The sequence below is a fragment of the Ictalurus punctatus genome, chromosome 9, assembly GCF_001660625.3.
Source record: "Ictalurus punctatus breed USDA103 chromosome 9, Coco_2.0, whole genome shotgun sequence".
Taxonomy (NCBI): domain Eukaryota; kingdom Metazoa; phylum Chordata; class Actinopteri; order Siluriformes; family Ictaluridae; genus Ictalurus; species Ictalurus punctatus.
This window is the reverse complement of record NC_030424.2, coordinates 23539401-23565752: the sequence shown is the minus strand read 5'-3', so window position 1 is coordinate 23565752 and position 26352 is coordinate 23539401. Positions and strand designations below refer to the sequence as shown.

Genomic DNA, 26352 nt, shown 5'->3' with positions numbered 1-26352 from the left:
CGGAAATTAGTGTATCTGGCATGTAGCTAGTCTAGAAGTCGATTTATCAGATCAAATAATAAAACGGAATTCACAAACATTTCCATCAAACTATAGTACTCCGGTAACTAGAGTACAGATGACGTTCTTCCACTGTGATCATAAACATTAGTCATTTGAATCTAAATAAATAAATAAATAAAAATACAGGCTCTGAGGTTCTTCATTAGACAAGAAAATTTGAGCTTTTGTCAGCAGACCAAACCATGTGCCCCATGTTCCTCCTTTTAGATCTGTTCCATTAACTAGGTTTTTACACTCATTGGTTGTATTCAAGGCCAGCTGTGGTGCAAAATGTTAGTTCATTATTATTCCCTCAGGGGGATGCTCACTGATCTGATCACAGTGTGTTCCATCTCACATAATGATCGATGTTGTGCACATCAGATGGCAATAAGTCAACAGGACAGCAGGACATGTGGCCATCGCTTGTGCTACGCATCAGTCAAGCTGGGTGCAAAATCAATTAGAACCTACTGCAGTTCATCATGAAACCTTCCTGTTCAGGGTTCTCGTGTTTTTAGCTTCCGTGCACGTTGATCTGTGCACATTTTCATTCTGTCGTCCAAAATAAAAACATCTTACTGCTGTAGATGTGAGTGATGTCTAAAAGCCTAATGTGAAGCTTAGCACCAGAGGACTGTGTTAGTTCCAGTCAAGTTTGGATAATAACCGTGTTTAATGTGGTTGCAGCTTTATTAAAAAAAAAAATAAAAAAAAAAAAAACGGAACCAGTGTGTCCTTCATGTGATTAATGAATAGACTTGGACGCCAATTGGCCTACGTGTCGTTTAATCTTACTAAATTGCTCTTGCACCCGATGAGGTTTCACATAATGGAGACTGTGGAATTTTTGGAATGGAGGAGTACGGATGAGTAAGCGATGGAGGCAACACATAAATACCATTCAGGATTCGCTGTCAAATCCAAAACGTACGCCAAAGCTCAAAACAAAATACAAGCTAGGACTGCGCCTCATTCTGTAATTTGTTTTCATTCGGTCTCTGATTTGTACCCAGACATATAGTTTGTTCATGTAGCCAGACTGCATCTAAACAGATTATCAGCTTAAAGACGGTTTTGTACTTCTCGCCTGCCATGAACACAGAGAACATTGCTCCTGGCAGCCTAATACATAAGCGGCCATTAGAAGGTGGTGAGTTTCCTCTTGGCTACAAATGAGGACAGATGAGGGAGACGTGCCTGTTTGGTTTAAGGTTAACACGGTAGTGAGCTGTTCCTCCTGTGTGTCAATATTTATACTATTAAAGCACCCAGAGTGGAGGAAGGAATAATAAACATGACCCCAAGCTCTCGGCCAGCACGGGCTTGCCGTGGCTCAGGGCTGAACAGAAGAAACCCAACATATATAACACTTCATTGTGTCTTCTGTATTACAAAGCATAAGAATGGTTATCAATGGCTGAAACGTCTTAACTTCTAAATAAAATCTCTTAATTTCTGGTGTAAAAAACAAAACAAAAAAACAAACAAACAAAAAAAAAAATTTTCTTGAAGGAGTAATAAAATATTTGCATATAAAACAAGTACATGATGAGTATTTCATGAGTACAGTAATAGTGCACAGTTTTATTTTAATTTTAGGAGAAGGGAAGAGAATGAAAAGAGGAAGGAGAAGGAAATGTAGAAGAATGAGGAGGGGACCAGGAAAAGGATGATGAGAAGACAGGATAGTGAGGAAGTGAAGGCGAAGAAGGTGAAGAATGAGAAGAAGAAGAAAGAGGTGTTGAACATGACGAATCGTGACAAGATGGCTGAGGAAGAGCAGGAGGACCTGAAAAAGCTGAAACATGAGAATAAGAAGAAGGAGAAGACGGATGAGAAGATGGAGGAGGAAGAAGTGAAGGAGAAGAAGGTGAAGAATGAGTAGGAGGAGATGCAGGAGGAGGAGAAGGCATAAGTGAAGGAGAAGAAGGTGAAAAAACAAAATGGAATAAGAGGAGGAGCATGAGGAGGAGCTGGAAGAGGTGATGGATGAGAGAAGATGGAGGAGAAGGAGGAGGAAGAGAAGGATGAAAAGTTAGACGGGAGGAGCAGGAGGCAGAGAAGAATGTTGAGAAGATGGAGGAGGAGGAGGAAGAGAAGGATGAAAAGTTGGAGGGGAAGAACAAGGCAGTGAAGAATGATGAGAAGATGGAGGAGGAGGAGGAAGAGAAGGATGAAAAGTTGGAGGGGAAGAACAAGGCAGTGAAGAACGGTGAGAAGATGGATGAGGAGGAGGAGGAAGAGAAGGATGAAAAGTTGGAGGAAAAAGGAAAAGCAGGAGGAGGATGAAATGAAAAAAGCTTGTTGGAAACCATTTAGTTCAGCAGTGCTCTGAACTGAAAAGTATTGGGAAAGAACTGGAAACCTATGCCTACTGTGTTAAATGCACTTGTTAAATGTCATGACCCTAACTCAACACACACACGATGCTGTGCTCTCGACGTATGCTGTCGATTCTGAGACACGTCTCTCTTTCACGTCTCCTCGTGTACTATATCACAACAGTGTGTTCTGGCAGAGCTCACTTAAGCATCTCGCTCGTTCGTCCTCAAGGAAAGGAATGAAATTCAATCCAGTCTCTTATGATGTGACCCCTGTGCGTGTGCATTCGCTAAAGCATTTTACCGACTCTCTACTTTCTGTGGTTTCGTTTTCGGGTGGTGTAGCCGTGCCGGAGATTGGGCTGCGGAGTGTTTGTGGAGATGTTGGCTGAACCCATAGACTCCTTCAGAGGAGCAGCTGTGTAAATGTGAATGTGATGACACAGCTGCCAAAACACTAAATAGTTCAGTTTACAAAAAGAGCAAGTTCTTACAATAAATACAAGTGCAACACTACTTATTGGATGGACTGACAAGTTACGAGTCAGGAAAATCGACTTCGGAGTTTGTTAAGAAGTCATCTCTGAAGGACTTGAGTATATAACCTGGAACACAGGCTTTCTGGGTAAGGAATGCAGCAAGAGTTACTGGGTTATAATCCCTGATCGAATAAGTAATATGGTTAAAAATTCTGGTATTAAATATGTCAAACTGTGCTGCTTGAATGTCATTAATGCTGGGGGCAGTGGTGGCACAGTGGTTAAGGCTCTGGGTTACTGATCGGAAAGTAGGGGGTTCAGGTCCCAGCATTGCCAGGTTCTGGGTTACTGATCGGAAGGTCAGGGGTTCAGGCCCCGGTACTGCCAGGCTCTGGGTTACTGATCAGAAGGTCGGGGGTTCAGGTACCGGCACTGCCAGGCTCTGGGTTACTGATCGGAAGGTCGGGGGTTCAGGCCCCAGCATTGCCAGGTTCTGGGTTACTGATTAGAAGGTCGGGGTTCAGGCCCCAGCACTGCCAGGTTCTGGGTTGCTGATGGCACAATCGGGGGTTCAGGCCCCAGCACTGCCAGGTTCTGGGTTACTGATCGGAAGGTCAGGGGTTCAGGCCCCAGCACTGCCAGGTTCTGGGTTACTGATCAGAATGTTGGGGTTCAGGCCCCAGCACTGCCAAGCTGTCACTGTTGGGCCTTTCCAGGGGCGCTGTATCATTGCCATATCGTTGCTGACCCTGCGCTCTGACCCCTAACAAACTAGTATACGCCGTATATGTGACAAATAAAGGCTTCTCTCTCTAAGCAGTAATTAACTTACTGTATAAGATTGTTTTATTTATCTTCATTTTACTCGTCATCATTTCCTTTACAGAGGCAAAACACAATTTCACATATTTTACTCTTGGAATGATGACCACATAATGGTGAATAACATTATACCACGTGACTATTTAGAAAGCTCAAGTCATTAAAAAAGTGCAACTGTGCCCCTTTTTCCTCAAACAGGAAAATAAACTCTAAGCCAGAGAAAAGAAATACACAGGACATTTGAATTACTGCACAAATTGACGTTTCCTTCGATTAGAGCTTATTATGCGAGACTGCAGCCGTGGGGGATGGCTTGAGGCTTTCACACAGAATGCTGATGATATGAACTGAAGAAAGTTGGAAAACATGTTCCTCGTTATTCCACTGGAGTGATGACTTCGGTTACAAATACAAAGAGACAGGAGACATCCAAATATTTCCTTTGGCAGATTTCAACCAGGTATTTAGTGTGCTTACAACCTGGATTTTGGTAAACCAGAATGTATAAGTAAGCATAAATGTAAGCGCTTAAGCTGCAGAGATCCATAGGGCGAGCTGTTTAATCATTGTGGGGCCTTTCTTCTACACTTACACTAGCAGTGTACGGCACTATCTAAAACAGTATCTTTATCTGTATTTGTTTAGTGCTTCAAATAGATCCATATCCGTATCTGGAGTTAAACCCAAAGTGGCGTTGTCTAAACATGAAAGTGTTTTGTTTTTCCTCCTTCTTTCCTTTCTCTTTCTTTTTTGAATTAAATATGAACCCTATCACTATGTCCCCGGTAACAATGGAAAACACTGTGGGGGGGAGATTAGGGGAAAGCCCAGAGCTAGAAATGCCAGCACTGTCAGCATGGTCAATGAATTCTGGCTCAGACAGTTCCTCAACCTGAAATAGAAATGGTAAATGCACTTTTTAAACTTAGCAGTTCAGTTCAGCTTTAAACTGGTTCTTAACCACCCATTCACACACACCAATGGGGGTGCGAGGCCATGCAAGCCGCTAGCTTGCCATTGGCAGCAACTTGGGGTTCTTGCCCAAGGCATGTGGAGTCATGTGGGCCGGGAATCGAACCACCAACCCTCGGATTAGTAAACAACCCGTTCTACCACCTGAGCCACGGCGGTCCAAATCACTTGAGTTCATATGGGCTCACTGCACAAAAACTTTCGCATTCTTCGTAATAGTGATCCTGTATTTCCTGGTCATTCACCACACTTCCAATGGTGGTAATGTTACAGACAGAGTGTGCAAGAGCTCACGAAGATTACAGTCAACGACTTTCATAAGACACTTATGGACACTTTATGGAGAGCTATACTTATTGCTGCTACAGATATAGGTCCTAGAGAAAGGGCATTTCGTGCCAGTGTATACAAGCTATATAGAGGAATGATAATAAATACCCACTTGACTTGACTGTCTGGAGAAAGGCTTCATGTCATGCATGCACAAGTACAAATGCAAGAAAATACCTACTGTATAACTCTAGAGCTGCAACAACCAATCAATAAAATCAATAATAATCGATTATGAAAATCGTTGTCAATGAATCTCATGATTGATTAGTTGGTCTGTGCGCGGCACGTGGTGTGTTTACTCATTATGTTTGGAGAGTAAATACTAAAGTTGTTTCCCAAATGAAGTACTATACACTTACACTATGCACTGTGTACTCTACTGTCTAGTGTATGAATTTTATAAAGGTAATATCGTCTCAAATAGAACAATAGCGGGTTGTTTTGTTTTTTTTACTAACCTGAAGTATAAGCCGCTTCCAACTAGATCTCAACTAGATGTGTGTGGGATTGTGTTTTATTCCTGCTCAAAGGGTTATGATTTTTGTTTGTACCTGCTTTCAATATTTCCAATTTTAATTGGTTCCATTTCCCAAAATACAGTATAAACAAACAAAACTAGTAGCCTTATTTAAACCACTGTGACCCTGACCAGGCAGTTACTAAGGATATAATGCATCCTTACGCTGTAAATGCATCGCACAGGGCCTCAATATGTTCATATTAAAGTGGTCTTTCTTTATCCCACGAGCTTCATATGTCTTTTTTTGAGACCATCTTTTCATTCCGAATAACGTGTTCATAATCAGCTACATCCCTACTTTAAACCTTCTTTATATTAATTCCAGTTTCGCTGTCTTTTTTTGGCTTGTTATCTGAGAAGCAACATGCTTTCAAACTCAATAGTAAGACACAGAACAGTAAATTACCCGGAATATCCCACATGCTAACAAAAAGCTGGTGATTTCCTTCAGGAACAGCCTTGCCCGGCAGAATCTTCTTGCTGAAATCATATTAGAACACAGATTTCGTCTTTTTCCATGCCAGAGCAGTAATCAGCCATGTTTTTGAGGTCAGACAACCATCTTGCCAGGATCCAACATCTCAGCAGGCTATGCCCTGCATTATCCTGCAATCCATTTTGATTTCAGCTGCAGGAATCCAGCGTAGGGCCCAATTCAATTCAATTCAATTTTATTTGTATAGTGATTTTTACAATAGAAATTGTCTCAAAGCAGCTTTACACAAATATCAACACGGTATACAGATATTAAAGGTGTGAATTTATCCCAACTGAGCAAGCCACTGAGTGGTGACGGTGGCAAGGAAAAACTCCCTAAGGTGTTAAGAGGAAGAAACCTTGAGAGGAACCAGACTCGGAAGGGAACCCATCCTCATCTGGCTAACAACAGATAGTGTGAAAAAGTTCATTATGGATTCATATGAAGTCTGTTTGGCCTAATGCAACGCCTTATCCAGATCTGTATGTTCCCATCTTCATGAAGTTAGAGGACCTGCTGTCTTTGCCAAACTGCCATGCACTATTTTCTAAACTATTAAGAAGCTAAATGTGCTAGTTATAAAAGCGGTAATTACTTTAATATGTTACATGTCAGTAAGAAGCCTGGAGTAAGCTGTGACATTCCTAACAAGAGTTCAAGCATTTCTTACCCCGTTTATCCTGTTTCATCAAAACAACGCACTACTTCTACAGGACACTAGCCAGGAAAAGGCTCATTCTCGGATTGCTGGTGGGGGGGCGGGGGGGGGGACGACTTTCTTTAGAAAAGGCCACTACTCCAAGACAAAAAAACATGTTTCCATTCATTTTTTGCTTCCTTGTTAATCTGGATCTGACGAAATAGTCCGAAATATAAGCTTCCAAGAGAAATAATATAAGTTTCAATTTACTTTACAACATATCTTATAATGACACACTAATACCCAAATGTCCAATCCAAATAAACAAATAAAAAGTTCAAAACCTTCAAGCAAAACACAAAGAGCGACTGTGTGCCTCTGCTTACTTCAATCAAGGCAATCAAGTCACTCAGAATGCATTACCACAACCGAAAAGTGCATGAACCGTTTACAACAAGGTCTCGACCGCAAGCGCGCAAACATGCACATTCAGCCAGCACTGTTACACAACAGCTGTCTGACGGCCAAGATATTCTCATCGGAGCTGGAAAGCATACGAGGGTGTTTATTAAGGCAATTATGGCTACTCTGGTATGGAGTTGGTATAGTGTCAGTGCGTGTCGTCTAACTACGGTACTTTGTGTGCCTTTATGCCATTACAGGATAATCTACCATAGAAAATGAGGATTATAGTCTGGACTTGATTATATAGTTTCCATGGATAAATGACCACAGTGCAGTCTGAAATGGAGCTTTTGGAAGGTGGCCAGAATATTCACGAACTGACAGCCATGAAGAAAAAAAAAAAACAAAAAAAAAACCTGAGTCTGGTAACAGAAGTACCTTTTAAAATGATGCTTGCCTACTTCACTCATTCATATATATATATATATATATATATATATATATATATATATATATATATATATATATATATATATATATATATATATATATATATGTGTGTGAGCTGCAACAACTAACCGATAAAATCGATAATAACAGATTATGAAAATCACTGTCAACGAATCTCATTATCGACTAGTTGGTCTGCACGCGGTACATTTACTCTACGTTACTTCTGTTCTGAAAACACGCTTCGGAGAGTAAATACTAAATTTGTGTCCCAAATTACGTACTATACACTTACACTATGCACTATTAACCACCGTGCAGTGTTTCTCAACCGGGATCCGCAGACCCCTAGTGGGCAGTGGAGTAATTGCAGGGGGTCCGTAGGAACGTTTTTAAAATATTTGAATAATATTATATATAGATTCTGATTGGTCAGAAAGTGTGGTTCTTTTTCCATATCAGCACATCTCAGACAGTAGTTCCGACAACAAAGTGTATTTTTACGCACTTTTCTACAACAACAACTAACACAGAGACTTGTATGTTGGTTGCTCCACATAAACAGATTATAAAACGCGTGTAATTGTTGATAAATGTACTGTGAGGAGACATCTTGAAAGGAGTGTCTGGTGTCCAGTAATGTCCTGAAAGTCTTCAGGATAGAGCAGTTTTGGTCTTCGAAAGAGAAAAAAAAAAAGCTGCTAAGCTGATAGAATGCATATGATAACAGGAACTTGTTTTGTGGATTTTCCACAACATTACATGTAACTGTATATGGATAAAAACTACCACGTTCTCTGACGAACGAAACAATTTCATCACAGCTCAAATTACTGCGGTATAAGAGGAATAAAACACTTCAGAAACATGCTGTTATTGGAAAATAATGAACTTCTGGGTGGCAAGAGTAACTCCGCTTTTCATCGGGCCAAATCACACCACCTCACTCATAATTATTTTTATATAGCAGCATGCCCAGTCGTGTTTTATTCCTTATATATTTAGCTCCCAGAGCAATGTCAGACCCTGGAACACTTGCGTGACTCTGGCTGTCCTGGGATTTAAACTCACAACCTTCAGACGAGTTTTTAGAAGAGAACGCTGCCAATATTTTAAGCAAATTGCATCAGCACAACTTTACATTTGGCGAGCCAAACCAAACAGTCTGGCGTCTGGAACATTACAAGTCTGAGTGCGTCTCTGAAATGGCATAATATGGGAATATTCTTGTCACCTTGCTATGCATGACTTTGTAGCACAGAACAAGGGGTTCGAATTTCTTTCCCTCCGTTTAACCACTTTCCAGTAAGTACGTTCTTTAGTCACAGAGTCTGACGCTTTGTATACATTGTGCTGTATTTTAATCTGGCATGTGTGGGATTCACGTAAGGCCTTCTTTACTGTGGCCAACGTGAATAAGCTTTTTGTTTTCTTTCACAACCTTTTTCCGAGCAAACCCTCGCCTGGTTCTGGTTCCTTTTTTTTCCCCCCTCCTTCTTTCGAACATTCTGCACTGACGAGAGACCTGTCAGGCTTTTTTTTTTCCAACTGTCAGACTGAGAGAACATTGGCTGCAGATGACTTGGTTCCAGCAGGCATGGCAGGAACCCCTTTTCTGTTCCAAACCACACACTTACAAAAACTGCACACCACCCCACCCTGCCTCCAATACCAACACAGCCGTCCTGACCAGAGGCTGTAACAGGCTGCAGGAAGGTCAGTGTTGCAGATCAGAGTCTGTGTGCTGTAGGTTTACGACGATGAAACGACTGTCAAGGTCTAAAATCAGAAGGACGCCAAACCAGAACTGCAGAACGTTCACTGGTTTCTGTGGACTCTGCCAAAGGAATAGCAATTACCAATACACGATCCAGAGGACAGCCATGTGCATTTGTTTAATGTGAGATCCGGTAAGGCTTTCGCTAGCCGCCACAGCCCTCTCGCTGTAATCAGAGAGAGAGAGAGAAAAAAAAAAAAAAAGAAAAAAAAAAAGAGTAATATCCTGAGAGTGGCCGACCACAAACTAAAGCATCGGCCCTGCTCGGCATAGGAAGGGAGGAGATAAGTGTGATGAGTATGGTGAACATCTTAGCTTGCGGTTTAGAGGGAGCAGCGGTTACGCATTTCCATTTCAAAGCATTCATCATAAAAAGTTTTACAGTTCTTTGTCTGAAAGAGAGGTATCATCCAGCTTTTTTTTTCTCGTCCGCCAACTTCCCTAAATCTTTATCTAATATTCTATAACAGTAAAGAGGTCTTACGGGAACTTGAGAAGCAGTTTGGGAATGCTTAAGCTTAGGAGTAAAACACTAACCTTCTTCTTGCTGCAGTAGATCTGCCATTTCTTCTCAGCAGGCAGAGCAAACATGGCCTCTCTGTTCTTGTCGGTGAGATCCAGTTCATCCTGCAGGGGAAAAGAGGCGAGTGTGATTGAGCCCACTAATGAAACGCTCAGAGTATGAACACAGGATATTATACAGAAGGAAAAACAGAAATTTTGGACTGTGCTTCCTCAAGCGCAGATTAAATATAATTATAGCTCTGTATAAATGCCGAAAGAATAACATCTACCGACGTCTAGGCATGAGAGTTAGATTTATAATCCGCATACAGTTCCAGGTTGAAACCAGACCATGGCTACTCGATGCATATTCGTTTAAATCAGTGCATTACAAAACACCTGTTAAAGTGACCGAGTCCTGATATTATATTATTCACACACACATTTATACATTAGGGGTGTAATGAAATGGTACTATTGGCATCTGGATCTGTATATGTGTCTATATGTGTAGTGCTCTCTCTCTAATATATATATATATATATATATATATATATATCAATTTAGAACACACTATCTGTCCAATCCAAATAATGTATTTGTATTCGGTTACATATACTGTACATAAATAACAAACCTTGACATGAGAGATCAGTTGGTTTCATGTGGTTCCCAATCTATAAATCAAATCTTACCCACAATCCACAAAACCAACTGGATAACATGATCCGACCAAGTTGGCTCTAAATTCAGTGGAATTCACATTAAGCTAAACTAATATTGATTCACCTGATCTCAAGGAAGAAAAATATACATCGAATCTCTCCACGAACTTTCATATTTTGGTTAAACCACTGTGTGCATTTCATGAAATAAAATTTCAGGTACACCCAAAACACTGAATTTACACGACGTCAAAGAGAGAATGAGAGTTTCTGGGGTTTGAAGATAGAAAATGAATATATATATATATATATTTTTTTTTGTAAAGGAGGGACAGGAAAGATGATTCACAAACTATTCACAGACTATCAAGATGGAAGGAAGTCATATGAGGCCCTGATGGGACCAACAGGAAACTGTAGAGGCCAATAGCGATCTGCTAGCCAAAGAGAGAGCGAGGGAGAGAGGTTTATACAAGCACTAAACGTGTGAAAGAAAGCAGCATTTCTTCTACTGCGGTGAGCGAGAGTCATACCCTCATCAATAACAAGGCCTAGAACTAAATTGACGTGGTACCTTGTCCAAACCCACTGCTCAACGGACGCATTTCAGCCCATTGTGGGTCAGTGACTTTGGTTTGGCTCAGGCCCTCTAGTCATCACTTCCTCTGTCGCTCGTTCTGCTGCTCCAGCTGCAGTTGCTGATTCATGGTATGTGGGCAAAGCTGGGGTTTACTGAGGACACGGCTATGGCAGAGGCATTCAGGAAACACTTTCCCACCCAGAGCTTTCAGCTCGAAGGGAAGAGGATGAGATTGATCCCACTGACCTCCGCCCTGTACCCTCCACCCAATAAGTGAAGACCATTAGAATAAGTATGTCTGTGTCTTTAACTCGGTCAAGTAGCTTTGACTCACACTTCCCAGTTGCCTGCATATTTGCCAGCAAAGTAATGATCGAAATCTCTGATCAGTCTGAAGCTTGTCTGGTTTCAAAGCTTCAACGGACTTTGCCATGCTTGATGAGTTGTATGAACATGAGTCACGGTTATGAATCATGGGGGGCATGGTGGCTTATTGGTTAGCACATCTGCCTCACAACGTTGGGGTTGGGGGGTTCAAATTGCACCTCCACCCTGTCTGCGCATGGAGTTTGCATGTTCTCCCCGTACTTCCTCCTGGTACTCCGGTTTCCTCCCTAAGTCCAAAGACACGCATTGAAGGCTGACTGGCATCTCTAAACTGTCCGTGTGCATGATTGTGCCCTGCGATGGGTCGACCCCCATCCAGGGTGTCCCTCACCTTGTACCCTGAGATAGGCTCCAGGCTCCCTACAACCTTGAGCTGGATAAGTGGTATGGAAAATGGATGAATGGTTGGATGGATGGTTGGTTGGTTGAGTACTCATCCAGGTAAGGGCTGAACACAAGTATTGTTTGTTAATCATTAACTCCACATATTGTGGCACTGGAATGATCTATAAGATACATAACAAATTACGTTCATATATTCACATATGTTAAGTTCATTACTTTTTAATCGGTGGCAATGTATACAGCAAATATCGCAATGGGTATAATAACAATTTGATCCAGGACACATTGTGCCTACTAGAAAGCCCATGTACAGCTCTACTACCAACTGTGCTATATAGGCCAATATTACAGGGTAAATCAATTTGTCTAGTACGACATGTAACAGAAATAGCAAGTGGTGTTGGGGGGGCAAAAAAACCCAACAAAACCTGTCCCTCATGTGACTAGATTAAAATTGTCCTACACACTAACGGACAGAACAAGGCATGAGAGACACCGATAGAGAGAGAAATAAACAGTCATATGTCCTCTGTGGACCAGATGTTAGCTTAGTGGTGCTGATGTTGCTCAAATAATATCAACAGACCACTTCCTGCATGTTCCAACACAAATTCCTGCCGGTCTCTTATTCTCACATGCTATAGCGTGATATACTAAACGCTATTTAGCATTTATTTTATCCATGTAGGATTTCTCTCCATCGCCGCTATTTAACGAGGTGTTCAAGACTCCAAGTTCGACTTTTATCTTCTAAGTTGTTTTCCTCCTGTTTTTTTTTCCAGATAAGATTTCTCCAGAGACAGTGCCAGGGCTGGTTTTTTTTTGGGGTAAGATGAGCTACAAACACATGGCTGCCACATGTCCACTTGCCTCTCATCTATTCCCGTTGAGCTCTTTAACATTCACATTTTACTGTCACAGACTTTAACCAAAGCTCCCAGTACCCTGAACTTAAATAACCCTGAGCCACAGCTGGCATATTCAACTGAGAAATATATCTTACTGAAACATGCTGGTACATTGAGCATATACGGTATATTTGCCGTTTTCTCCATGTACCAGAATTCCAACAGTTTACAAGGAACCCACTTCAAAAAGAGCTGAATGTACGCAATCCAGTTGGTTAATAAAATATTATCGCTATCAATCAGTTCCCCAGATAAACACCATTTATATTTTCACTACTCCTACATGTGCAATACACTCTAGTTATATATAAAAAAAAAAAAAAACCTCCCATTTGTTTCAGTCACAAATCGTGCAAAAACTCAAATCTAATGAATGTGGGCATTGCAGAGTTCCCGTACCCATGATGCATTACAGCGCAGCATGTGCACGGTGCACTGCTCTAAAGCCTTTTTTGACTGATTGGAGCCACTAGAGTTTGTGATGTGGTGTCTGTGTTAAAGGACTGAACCAGTCAGCATGGGCTCATTAAGGTTACCCTTACTGTGTTTGGATTTTGGTTTTAAAGCTAAAATAAGGGCCTGCTAAGCTGGATTCTTCAGCTAAAAGGAGGGAATGTCACAGTTGGTAATGTTCACACAGTGCAGATCTACCCTTAATTCTGATATACAATGCTTTGCTTAAGTATTCACCCTCCTTGCATGTTTTCACATTTTATAGTCTAACAACCGGGAACTAGAATGGGCTTTGACTTGGGCTTTGATAGTCACTGAATTTTGTTGGACAGTCTCCTCGTGGTTGTGCCATATTCTCTCCATTATTTATTAATGTATTTAATGATGCTATGTGGGATGGTCAAAGCTTGGTATATTAAGATAGATGGATAGATGGTTAGATATAGATAGTAATTATAGATAGCTGTTCTGATAGCTTCTTGGTCTTCATGATGCTATTTGTTTAGGTATGTTCTCTAACAAACTGGGGCCTTCCAAAAACAGGTGGATTTATACCAATCAGCCATAGCATTAAAACCGCTGACAGGAGAACTGAATAACATTGATTATCTCACTACAGTGGCACCTGTTAACAGTTGGGATTTATTAGGCAGCAAGTGAACAGTCAGTTCTTGAAGTTGATGTGTTGGAAGGATGGAAGGATTTCAAAATGTAAGGATCTGAGCGACTTTAACAAGGGCCAAATTGCGAAGACTAGACTACTAGGTTAGAGCATCTCCAAAAAAGCAGGCCTTGTGGATTGTTCCTGGTATGCATTGGTTAGTACCTACAATACCAAAAGTGGTCCAAGGAAGGACAACCGGTGAACTGGCATCAGGGTTATGGGCGCCCAGAACTTTTTGCAAACTATGTTGAACCCCTGGTAAGTTAAGTTAAGATTCATTTCTAGGACGCTATACTACAAAATGTAAAAATGTCTACTTGTAAGATGCACACGCATCTGTCGCAGCATCTGATACGACAAGCCGCGTAAATACACTTACGAGTTTGTTTGAAGTGATTAATATTAAAACACTCATGTTTTGGACGATCTGGATCGTGCACCTTTCCCATAGCAGCTCACTCTGTGACCTCCGCTCGTTACTGATGGGACGGTCGGGGGTTGAAGCCCCAGCACTGCCAAGTTGCCACTGTTGGGCCCTTGAGCAAGGCCCTTAACCCTCTCTGCGCCACGGGTGCTGTATCATGGCTGACCCTGCGCTCTGACCCGAAAACCGTCTAACATGCTGGGATATGCAAAGAAAAAGAATTTCACTGTGCTGTAATGTATATGCATAGACTCATTACCATTATATCCCAGCGACTCTTAAGACAGCTGCACCACTTGGGAGGCTGCGACCTCTTTACAATCATTATCAAACATTTTAACTACAAGAACGCCCAGGAATTAATAGTCAAATGTCTTGAAGGAATCGCCCTGACCTCACAGTGGTTATATTATTATTGGCTTATCGACTATGACGCTTGCCAAGGAAATATACACAAGACAAAATGCATTCTCCTCAAAGGTATTTTATTTCAGCCCACTTTCTGACTACACTGTGATTTGTCGAGGTGCCCTCTATGTGGATATTATAATAAAGAAATAAATAAATCCATCCCTAGAAATGTTGATGTGTCACTTTGTATTTGTCTTTCCTTCATGCGGTGCACAAAGTATAGCTCTGCATGTGCCGCAACCGAGCTATATAGAAGTTAAATGTGGCTTTCTGTGGCCACAACAAAAACAGCTTTTCTTCCACATTCCCGAGCGTTCACCCGTCTGCCGTGTCTGCCTTCGGCCAAGTCCAGATATTTACCATAACTAAACTGCGAGCCGTTTCATTTTGTCGAGAACGAGGTTGCCGTGCTTGGTCTAAGCACTCCCATATGTCCGGCACACTTGATTCGATTCTTACCAATGAGCACTTCTGCGCTCTTAACACACGGCATGTGGAGCTCCTGTCTAAACAATGCGCCGCTCTCATAATGTAACTTAAATGTGTAAGAGCATGCTGTTTTCCTAAGCGAGTCAGGAACTGTAAGGCAGCACGGGCAGATGTTTGTGCACTTGCAGACTTGTTCGACAAAGTCAGCTGTGTAATTACACACAAGTCAAACTTCAAGCCCTGTGCCATGATTAAGGTAGGATTTAACGATGCTTTAACGTCGATCGTTTGACATCGTTTGGCAAGAGAGTCAAGCTGGCACAAATGTTTCAACCACAATTTCTGGACCATCACATGTGCAACACTAACTGACTTCAATTAGTAAATCAGCAAGTGCATGTTTTCGATCGAAATGCGAAATTGTACCCAACATTAACTGCATCGTTGCTCTATATACACACACACACATCTGAGTAAATAGGAGGTAATAGAACATGATTTCTGATTAGCTTTGCTAGCATTGAGGCAAACGGACTGACCACTTACCACCAGTTCAGAAAAGCGGGCATTCAGTTCCTCCTCCGGGGGCATGGGGGCGCTGAACTCGAGTAGCTGCAGGGGAACACTGTCCTTTAGGTTAATCTCGGGGGGCTCGCTGCTGCCGAAGCAGCACAGAAGGCCCAGGCCGGGCCGCGTGCGCTTCCGGGGAGGCATCCTCTCCGCGCTGGATGGGCCAAACAAGTCAAGTCTGCTATCTAGGCTGCATGGTCTGAAAAGAGAGAAAAGCACACAAGATAAGTTAAAGCACACAAATCATATCATATCATACAGTAACTGCTCGAAACCTCTTCATGAAAATCCAAACAGGCAGCGGACAGACCTCCATTACTGACGAGGTCGTGTTGAAGTTTTAAATCAAAAGTTTTATTAAAATCAACCACAGAAATGGTGCCGACATGCACAGAGGGTCCCACTGAGGTTTACTGACCCCCGTCCTTGGCGTCATAGTGTTACCATGATCGTGCGTTTGTGTACGTCTTATAAACACATAAATGTCTGCAGTCACTGACCGTGGAAGCTTTGCCTTCCAGGCCCACAGTTCCGGGTCTGGTTTCACGAAAGCATGGTCGAACAAAAAGGTTGAACAAAATTGTTAAATGCTGGATATGGCATTACTTTAAACACGCTTTCCAAAAGTTAACAAGATTCTGAAAATATATTACTTTTGGGAAGAAGTTCATCCTAACTGCAAAACCCCAGAATGACAGCAAGAGAGAGGGGAAAAGAAGAGGAAAGAAAAAAAAAAAAAACAGGTTGAAGTTGGAAACAGCCAAGGAGCTTCAATCCTTTAGATGTTTGAAGTGGAGGATGTTAAGCCTTGGCTAGAAAAAGCATCCGTTACTCCTCGACCATGTTGTAGGCTGTGTGGGCACAGAGATGGGAGAAGCCTGGCACGGTTTTATGTGCGCTGGCACAAGCCTACATGGCACAAAGACCTTTCTGTTGTAGTGCAGAGAGAAGAAAGGCGGAATGAAGGGAAGGGAGGGAAAAGACGGCCGTACCCAGCACGCTCTCACACGCTCACCAGAACCAGAATAATAAAGGGAGGAAAATAGCTCAGTGTTTTCTCGGAGCCGCCTGCTCTCTCAAATGCATCCACTTCAATCAGGGCTTCAAAACACTGCATCGAGAGAGGACTGAACTTCATACGAAAACCTGTACACATCAATATTGAAAGCAAACGCAAACAAAATGCCACATTATTCCATGCAATCCAAAAATACCGACAAACCACCAGTATTTTATTATTATTGGTCCTGCTATAGCTTCACATCTGCTCAACTTTCAAAAAACTAGTTCTTATTGCTTCTAAATTTGTCCAGTGTTCACTGAAGCCAGCTGTCCATACATCACCCCCCACCCCAAACATTAAACGTATTTTTAGTGCTTTCTCCAAGTATAGTTTAGTGGTAAATTCTTTAAGACTGTCCCCCGTTCAGGTCAAATGTGTGAGAGGGGAATGTGAGGTCACAGCAGCAAGAGCAGGAAACCATCGTTTTCTTTCTCATGCGCTTGGGTGGACGAAACATTATATTATAGTTACACTGCCACATGGGCATATTTTGAAATGCCTCACTATACATTACCAAGCATTGCGAAAACCATGATGATCTCAGTTAGTTACTCATGGCTTGTTGTTCTGCGTTAGGACTATTATTTCTGTTTACTCTCCAATGGAGAAACATCTTAAATAAGTCAGGATAATCACATCACAAATAACCGTCTACTCCACATTATTTAAAAAAAAAAAAAAAAAAAAAAAAAAAAAAAAAAAAAACACACCCCTACTCTGGCACTTACACCTCTACTGGGCGGCTGTGGTTCAGGTGGTAGAGCGGGTTGTTCACTAATCGTAGAGTTGGCGGGTCGATTCCCGGCCTACATGACTCAACATACCGAAGTGTCCTTGGGCAGGACACTGAACCCCAAGTTGCTCCCGATGGCAGCTCTGCTACCATTGGTGTGTGAGTGTGTGTGAATGGGTGAATGAGACACAGTGTAAAGCGCTTTGGATAAAAGCGCTATATAAGTGCAGGCCATTTACTCTGCGCACTTTGCTTTTCTAGAACTCAATTAAAGATCTTGTATGGTAGCACTACTTGTATTGTTCTCCGTTTGGTATATCGCTTTGCTTGTGTTTCCTCGTTTGGATAAAAGCGTCTGCTAACTGAATAAATGTAAATACAGAATGCAGCACGGGTTCTAAGACGTTCTATTCAGAGTGCTGGAAAACCGAAATGGGAAATGCATGTTAACCCGAACTGCCAAAAGATGGCAGTTTTAAGTGTATGGGTAAGAGGAATCCCTCGCCTGTTGTTTCCATGGAAACACACTGCCATGCTCGAGTCCGTACTGAATGTGCGAGTAATGTTTCTCTTCTGCTATTCGATCTATATTAAGTCAAATAACCAGCCAGTCTTCTGTCACTCAGTTGAAGCAATGATGGCTTTTGAGGTTGTTGTTTTGTTTTTTTTTAAACATTTATTTATCTCCATTCTTTTGTGAGGTAATAATGATTTTGATGATCATGTTCTGTCCAATCTGTTAAAAAAAAAATAGATAAAAGTAATAATAATAATAATAATAATAATAATAATAATAATAATGATAATAATAATAATATCCTCTTAAAATGATCCTAAACACACATTACATTGAACGTTACTTGGTGTTTGTTTCTCCTTGACTACTCCAGGAGGACATATATGCTTCTGTTTATTGCATGCCACTTCACACTCACCTGATAAGAGGCAATCCATCTGTCCACATGACCTCAATACAAGATTACACATAGTCTGCAATCCGTTTCAGTTAACACTCAAGACAGACACACACACACACACACACACACACACACACACACACACACACTTGCACTAAGACATGCCTAGCTTTTGCACAATACAGCGCAAAAAAGTAGGCCAAGATATCAGTCACTCGTACACAAACACGACTATGAATGCAATGTAAAACACGCTACAGGAAAAGAGAGAGCGCAAGCAACACAGAGATTTGGACTGTAAATGGAAATACACTGATTGCCCATCCTCTCTGAATTAGCCCTAATGGTTCAGTAGGGATTACTGAGGAAAAGGGAAGGAAGAATTCCCTCATTCCCATATCCATTTAAAAGGGCACATGAGGGAGGACACCTAAAGCAGGAACTAGGTTTCACTCTTTCAAAAAGGGTGGGGTACGTCCGTCTAATGATGGAGGTACTCCAAAATCAACATTCGCCCCTCTCGATGACCAGCGACGCGAATGACGTCAATGACCATCTAGCACAAGAGTAGTTAATCACTAATTTCCAGTCATTGCACCATTCTGTCCACTTGGTAAGACAATACCCCTGATCCGGAAGGCTAAAGGCTGACCACACTTCCTTTATTGGGTACAAGTTTGGCCAGCGCATCTTTTCACTAATACATCTTTTGAAAGAAAAGTTCCAACCACTCAACTTACCATGCAAAGTAATACAAATGCTTGATTTCAAAATTATTTCGCTGACACAGTGTGATCTCATTATCCATTTCCTTCCATTTGAGAAATTGGCTTATAGCATTTCCCCTGAACTCTTGACCTGTCCTATCTGTAACACTCACTGTTGCTTCAGAGCTAAAGGTTACCAGTACCACTCTGGACTTTTATACCTTTGCTCAATAGCTGAGCCTTGGTTCTCTGGCTAACATGGGATTTGAACTCACAACCTTTGGACCACTGGTTCAGACCATTAACCACTAAATGCTAAGGCACCAGGCAAAAGCCAAACACTACAGGAACTCCAAATGGGGTTACACTAACTATACTTCCAGATGTTGAATGCTCCCTGACACTCCAGACAGTAAACACGTTTCCTTGGTATCTTTAAACTACTGCTGTGAGAGGAGTGAGACTTTTGCTTTGGAACCAATAGGAGAAAGGACTCAACTCAAACAGGCATACACATGACTAATGGCGGTGTGATTATTTCACCATTGTTAATATCATCGGTTTGATCTTTTCTAACTACAGATCCCTCTCAGGGTTTGCTAAATTTACTTGTGACTTTCTCACTTAAGTAACCAAATTTGATCCATTTCTTTTTGAGTCTCATCTTCTCTTCCTCTCCTGGACAACTTTTTGTTTCAACTCGCTTCCAATTACTCTCTACTGTCCATCTCTCTCTCTCTCTCGACAGTGAGCAGTCATCCCTTCAGGATTTTTCGGAGATAACTAGTGGAAAGTGGACATTCTTCACGGGTCTATTCTCTCCTCTGCAGATTACTCAAAGTTTTCAATAACTCGGAGAACAGAGTGACAAGGCATGTTTCTGCTTTGTGAGCAATTTATCCAATCGCATAGGTTCCAGATTAGTTCTCTGTAGGTGTTATGATCAAACATGGCACTGGAGTAGTTCAAATGTGATTAGATTTAGTTTTGCTGGATCTCAGTCTGCCAATCAGACACATATAATGCCATTTACATCACCACAGCCACCATAACAAAGCCCTACAACCTGAAGCATCAAAATGGTATATTCCGACAAATCACAAAATGTTCATATCCATCTTCCACAAACTGACTCAACAACAGCTGTCTAATTTGTGAACTGGGAGTGAAAAATAAATATAATATGTTACTGGAGTCCTTGCTACCATCCTCAGAGTTGATCAATGAATTGCTCATTCACCTCTTGACTGTATTCCACTACCCAGTGTATGGTAGTCCCAAGCAACCCCCTGGCCATGCTTGTTTCGACAATGAAAATCATGTTAGTCAGTCAGTGAGGAACGAAATGCTTCTTCTAAGTCAGCCCACTCAATCTCGTATTCATTCATTCATTCTACAGAACTTCTTTATCCTGGTCCAGGTTGCAGTAGATCTGGAGCCTATCATGAGAACAGGGGGCATGAGCCAGGAAAACACCCTGGATGGGATATCATACACACACACGCAAACATGCATCCACACACATTCACACCTAGGGGAACATTTAGAATAGCCAATTCATCTACCAGCATGGTTTTGGGAGGTGGGAGGAAACCAGAGAACGCAGAGGAAACTTAGAGACAAGCGGAGAACGTGCAAAGCTCCACACAGAAAGTAACTTGAGCTCAGGATTGAACCAGTGATCCTTAAGCTACGAGGCAATGATGCTACACGCTGCTGCTGTGAATGTCAATATGTAGCAAAAAAAAAACATAATAGGCTGTCCATAAGTGGTAAGCCTACTCCATTGCATCAGCACCTACATCAAACTCCTACACTTGTTGCCACATTAAAGAAATCTCGGGTTGTTCTGCATATTATAGGATGAATACCCTTAAAGAAATTACTTTAAGATTTTGCATAAAACATACAGGAGGCTCTAAGCTTCTGCAGATGCACTTAAATGTGCATGCCATGCAGGAAATGTGTCCTCTGCAGAGACAAGGTGAGGAAACGAATGGCTAATTAGTGGTGAAAAATCAATGATGGCATGGCATCAGCTCTGAAAGGGGAGAAGTAGAGGAATAAGCACGGGAACATTTTTGAACGCACCGTGATGAAAGAAGCACAAAGCATACACGTTAGTAGTATTGTATTACGTTGTATTAAGTCTCTGCGATATTGGCTGCACACAAGCAAAACTCTCACACAGGCCTCGAGGCAGAGGATGTCCACTGTGCATGCTCTAAAGAGCAGCGGTGCAGAGAGAACACAGACTGATAGAGAGAACCGCTTCCAATTCTTATTCTGCCCCATCACCTCATCCTACAAGCCTGCTGGAAGTAGGTCAATGGAGGAGGAAAGAAAAAGAGGGAGAAAAGGAGTGTGTGTCAGTGTCACACACATCCATAACCTCCACAAATACACCCCATTCTTTACATTCATCCAACTATTTTGTCTCAGTTCCTTGCTCATGGCTGTTAAGCTCTGCACAGTGATACCGCATTCAGAAACTGACAATTCTGGTCACGCATTCATCCCCCCCCTTCATGATAAGACACTCTCCTGCTCCAAGAGAAATCCTTTCAACAAAGCCATCTTTTTAAAACCCATATGAAGTGTTGCACTCCATATCTAATCTACAGTATCGTGAACAGCTGGTGCTAATGTAAAGGTGCTACATCATTTCTGCATGTGAAGCCAATCCTCACCTTCTGGCTCCAATCGCTAGCCTTCCTCCACTGTCAAAGTGAATCTTCTCTTTATTATGTCTCATTAATGATGACGCTCAGTCCCGGAGATAGAAGCAAACGGGATTCAAGAAATGTATCTGGCTGGGATAGGAAAAGAAAAATTGCACTCCCTGGCGAAGGAATGCATGTCGATCACTGGTTGGCTTAGTGGTGCTATATTCTTGGTGTTCCGCCATACATGAATATACATGAACACCTACATCTATCCATCCATTTTCCATACCGATTATCCTACACAGGGTCACGGGAAGGCCTGGAGCTTATCCCAGGGAACTCTGGCACAAGGTAGGGGACACCCTGGACCAAGCCATCACAGGGCACAATCGCACTACGGACAATTTAGAAATTCCAATAAGCCTACAGCGCATGTCTTTGGACTAGGGGAGGAAACCAGGGTACCTGGAGAAAACCCCAGAAGCATTGGGATAACATGCAAGAACATGTGGGATTCAAACCCCAACGGGTCAGAAAGGGATCCACCCCCTACTGACAGACTGAATTTAAATGATCTGTTCAGTTCAAGTAACTTTATGACTTTCAAGTTCAAAACTAGCATAGATGGTATGATATTCTTTAAAAGGTCTATTATTGATATTTTAAGAAAACTGTATTGGCCCTTCTATATCATGTTTTCACAATAAAGAATTACATAAATTACTGTATGGTTATGAACACTTGAACAACGGTGTCCAAGCGATAAACAGGTGAAAATTGTGACTGTTATTTACTTTTCATGTGCTCGGGATTAAATGTTCACTTACGGCCAGTGTGGAAGAAATGCCTTTGTGTACAGTGACCAGTGAGTGTGTGTGTTCTGTTAAAGCACATGTTTGACATCCCTGCGAGCAATGTTGATGGCATATGACTCGATTTCCACGTGCATCAATGCATTCTTCTTTGAGCAGACCCAGAGAGAGAGAGAGAGAGAGAGAGAGAGAGAGAGAGAGAGAGAGAGAGAGAGAGAGAGACACACACACACAAACACACAGCTATTCTAACGCCTGTTTGTCAGGCTTGCACACAGCACTGGCCTCCAACACCATCACCCCAGCAGATGAATGCAGTGATGCCTCACACACCTCCTCCATGGCAGCATGACCAAACTGCTGCCTACCGTGTGCCCTACAGGTCTCAAAGCACGCTTTATCTTTCTTCATCAGGATTCATCTGTAGCCCACCCACAGCTCTCGGTCTGGGGGTCCCACTCACTACACAGTGTTTACAACATGACAGCAGTTTGCATTCTTGTCCTTTTCCGAGACAAATTTAAATGAGACCGCCCTCACTGACAATGGACAACATAAATTTACATTTAAAAAAAATAAGAAGAAGAAGCATATTAAATGAAAGGCTGTACAAACAAAATTATTCTGCGGAATGTTGAAATCGTTATTTAATATCGACCAAAATAATTGAGTAAATTTACTAGATTAAATAAGTAAGGAATAAAACATCATTGAACAGTTGATAATTTAAAAAATAAATAAATAAAAAAATAAAAAAAATAAACCTATAATGAATTCGTAAATGACTCTGACGCTCATATACATACATTGCTCATAAGTTCCTGGTTACACAACTACACAGTCATAGAAGAGAAAGTGTTTACAATAGCACTATTTGGCCTTAACCCATATGAGGATGGGTTCCTTTTTGAGTCTGGTTCATCTCAAGGTTTCTTCCTCATGTTGTCTCAGTTTTTCCCTCGCCACCGCCACCTCTGGCTTGCTCGTTAGGGATAAATTTATAAATGCAAAATTTATATCCAGAATTGATTTATTTCTGTAAAGCTGCTTTGTGACAATGTCCATTGTTAAAATGCTATACAAATACGGGCGGCTGTGACTCAGGTGGTAGAGCGGGTTGTCCACTAATCGTAGGGTTGGCGGTTCGATTGCCGGCCCACGTGACTCCACATACCGACGTGCCCTTGGGCAAGTCACTTAACCCCAGATGGCAAGTTAGCGCCTTGCATGGCAGCTCTGCTACCATTGGTGTGCGAGTGTTTGTGTGAATGGGTGAATGAGACACAGTCTAAAGCGCTTTGTAGAACCACCAAGGTTATAAAAAAAAATAAATAATAATAATAATAATAATAATAATAATAATAATAATAATGATAATAATTCCTCTATAAGTGCAGACCATTTACAAATAAAATTTAAATTTGATTTGAATTGAACGTGATGCAGAGTTACTGTAACTCATTTCCTATAACAGCAGTGTTTACTCTTATTCCTATACTGCTGCAATTTGCCACCGAATACAGTGTTTAATTTGTCAATGAATTGCCATGGCAGAGATTTTACCTCATTTAAAGCTGTGGAACACCCACAAAGACGAAAACAAAAACTCTGAAACTTGTCAAATTACAGAGCAAGAGGAAATCGCAAAGCCCTCTGTGCTGAAGACTCTCCCAGGGTGGAAAACTTGTTCACTTTTACAAAGCACCGACACTGGAGACTCCTTCCATAAATGTTAAACAAACACCTCCACCCAAAAAGATTCTCCATATCAACAATTGGATGTTTTGATTTTGTTTCTGTTTTCATTAAAACAACAACAACAACAACAACAACAACAACAACAACAACAGGATTTTCTTCTATTATTCGTCTATTATTAGACTTTTGATTGCGTAGAGTGTCTGCCATACAAGTCCCTCTAAATTAGATGCTACTGTAGTATAGAAATGATAGCATATCAGAACGAGCGGAAAGTAAATCACCTCCTTCTGACCAATCAGATTTGAGAATTCAACAGTGTTTTAGCATAAAAATTGATTTCTCTTGCTAGACAACTACCCAGTTTTAGCAATCAGTCAATTTTCTTTATAATCCTAAGCCAGTATGGGCCACCTCACACACGCACACTCAGGTGCACATAGTCCTAATATAGAAACAAAGATAATAAATAAGTGGGTTGGTGTAATGGCCCACAGGAAGCCTCGTCAATTTCTCCCACCCCACCACACACACACACACACACACACACAGCAATATTCCCTTAAACACAGGAATAAGAGCTGAGTTACGGTACGAATTGATAAATGACCATCGCTAACCGTGTAATAGAGAGCCTAGCATAATTTCATGGCACATTAGCAGGGGACACATTCCACCATTGCGCTCCTCGTTTGAAAGCAAGCTCTGTTTGTTTTAGCACAGAGTGTAGGCTTGTGTAACACGGGAATGCTCATGTGGGATGGCACAAAAGACACACAAAACAGAAAGGCATTCGGAGACGCCAGCACCGAAAAGCCCTTCGACTCTAGATGGAGCATTAGCATGTATATGTTCATGAACAAACCGGGCAGAAGGTATCCTAAAATCTAAACAAGCATGCATTCTCCGAGCTTAAAATCCCTTGTGTAATTTTATATATACACACACACACACACACACACACACACACACACACACACATACACCCTACTGAGTCTGTCTGTGGACAACTGTGCCTACGTGCACCAAAGACGATGAGCAAGATTGTTAGGAACGACAAACCCAGCCGTCCTTCCTTTCCATCCACACCCCCCCCACTTGTGTGTCTCCTCACCCCTTCCAGCCTCTCTAAATGATTTCCTCTTCATCCCTTCATCAGATAAGATCTGGCCTGAAAAGGAGGAAAAGCCTCGGATGGGAGAACGTCCAGATTTTTCACCATGAAACCCTGTGCCAAAAGGTCTTCTGAATCCGTAAAAACACTTTAGCGAAGGGAGGGAGGTCAGGATTTAGTCGGCGGAAATTTCCCTACATAAGAACTCGTATTCTGAGCCAAGTGAATTACTTCATCTAATAGCGCGTCCGAGATCTATTTTACATGTCTGCGGCAAATGCGCTATCTGCATATCAGAGGGTTTATGTCCCACATCTTCGTGCCAAATTTGGTCTGCTCGCTCTAGGCTTCAGTCCTAACAAACAGCTTACAGGGCTTGTGGGCTACGTTAAATGTTTTTTTTTCCTCTCTGGGAGCGTAAATATTTCAGTTAAATCTAGGGAAAGTGGGGATTCACAAGGCATGTTGGTAAAAGCCATTTCATTCGCTCATTGTCTACTAGAAATTAAAGCCATGTCCACATCTGCTGTGGAGCCAAGAACTCCACAGCAGATGTGGACATGGGGGGGGGTGTTTAATCCCCCAAGTGCGTTCCTTTGATTTGCTTTAACAGGGCTCCTTGCAATAAAAAAAACAAACAAAAAAATATATATATGATGTTTATAAAGTCATAGTCTTAAAAACGATAAAAGTGATTCAAACTTGGGATAGATGAACCTCCAAAAAACAGCTTGATTTACTACATCTGCACAATAAACATTCTTTGGAAAAAAACTGCAAAAGAAATAGATAGCAATGATAAAGATAGCTGTTTTGAAATGATAAATTCCAACAAAAACCACGCCTACCTTTAACCACGCCCACCAAAGCTACTCCTTCAAAAACCATTGCGAGAACACTCCACCTGTATGGTTTCTGAAGCGGAGAACCTGATTGGTTGGAAGCTGGTGGTTCAAAAAATATTTTTTCTCCTCAGTTTAAAGAAGCTGGAGTTTGTCCTCCAAGCAGGTATTTTATGAAATCTGGCATAATGTGACGAGAACTTCAGCAAATGGAAAGG

General features: G+C 41.7%; 1 protein-coding gene across 6 annotated transcripts in view; it reads right to left on the bottom strand.

Annotated features, from left to right (window-relative positions):
• Positions 1 to 26352, bottom strand: part of daam2 (dishevelled associated activator of morphogenesis 2) — a 112122-nt gene that overhangs the window by 54830 nt on the left and 30940 nt on the right. For all 6 annotated transcript variants that reach the window (XM_047157810.2, XM_047157808.2, XM_047157809.2 and 3 more), the window contains exons 2-3: positions 15559 to 15781; positions 9780 to 9869 (exon numbers count right to left, since the gene is read on the bottom strand). In XM_047157810.2, coding sequence (XP_047013766.1) covers positions 9780 to 9869; positions 15559 to 15726 — 258 coding nt within the window. In that variant the 5' untranslated portion in view covers positions 15727 to 15781. The remainder of the gene's footprint in view (positions 1 to 9779; positions 9870 to 15558; positions 15782 to 26352) is intronic.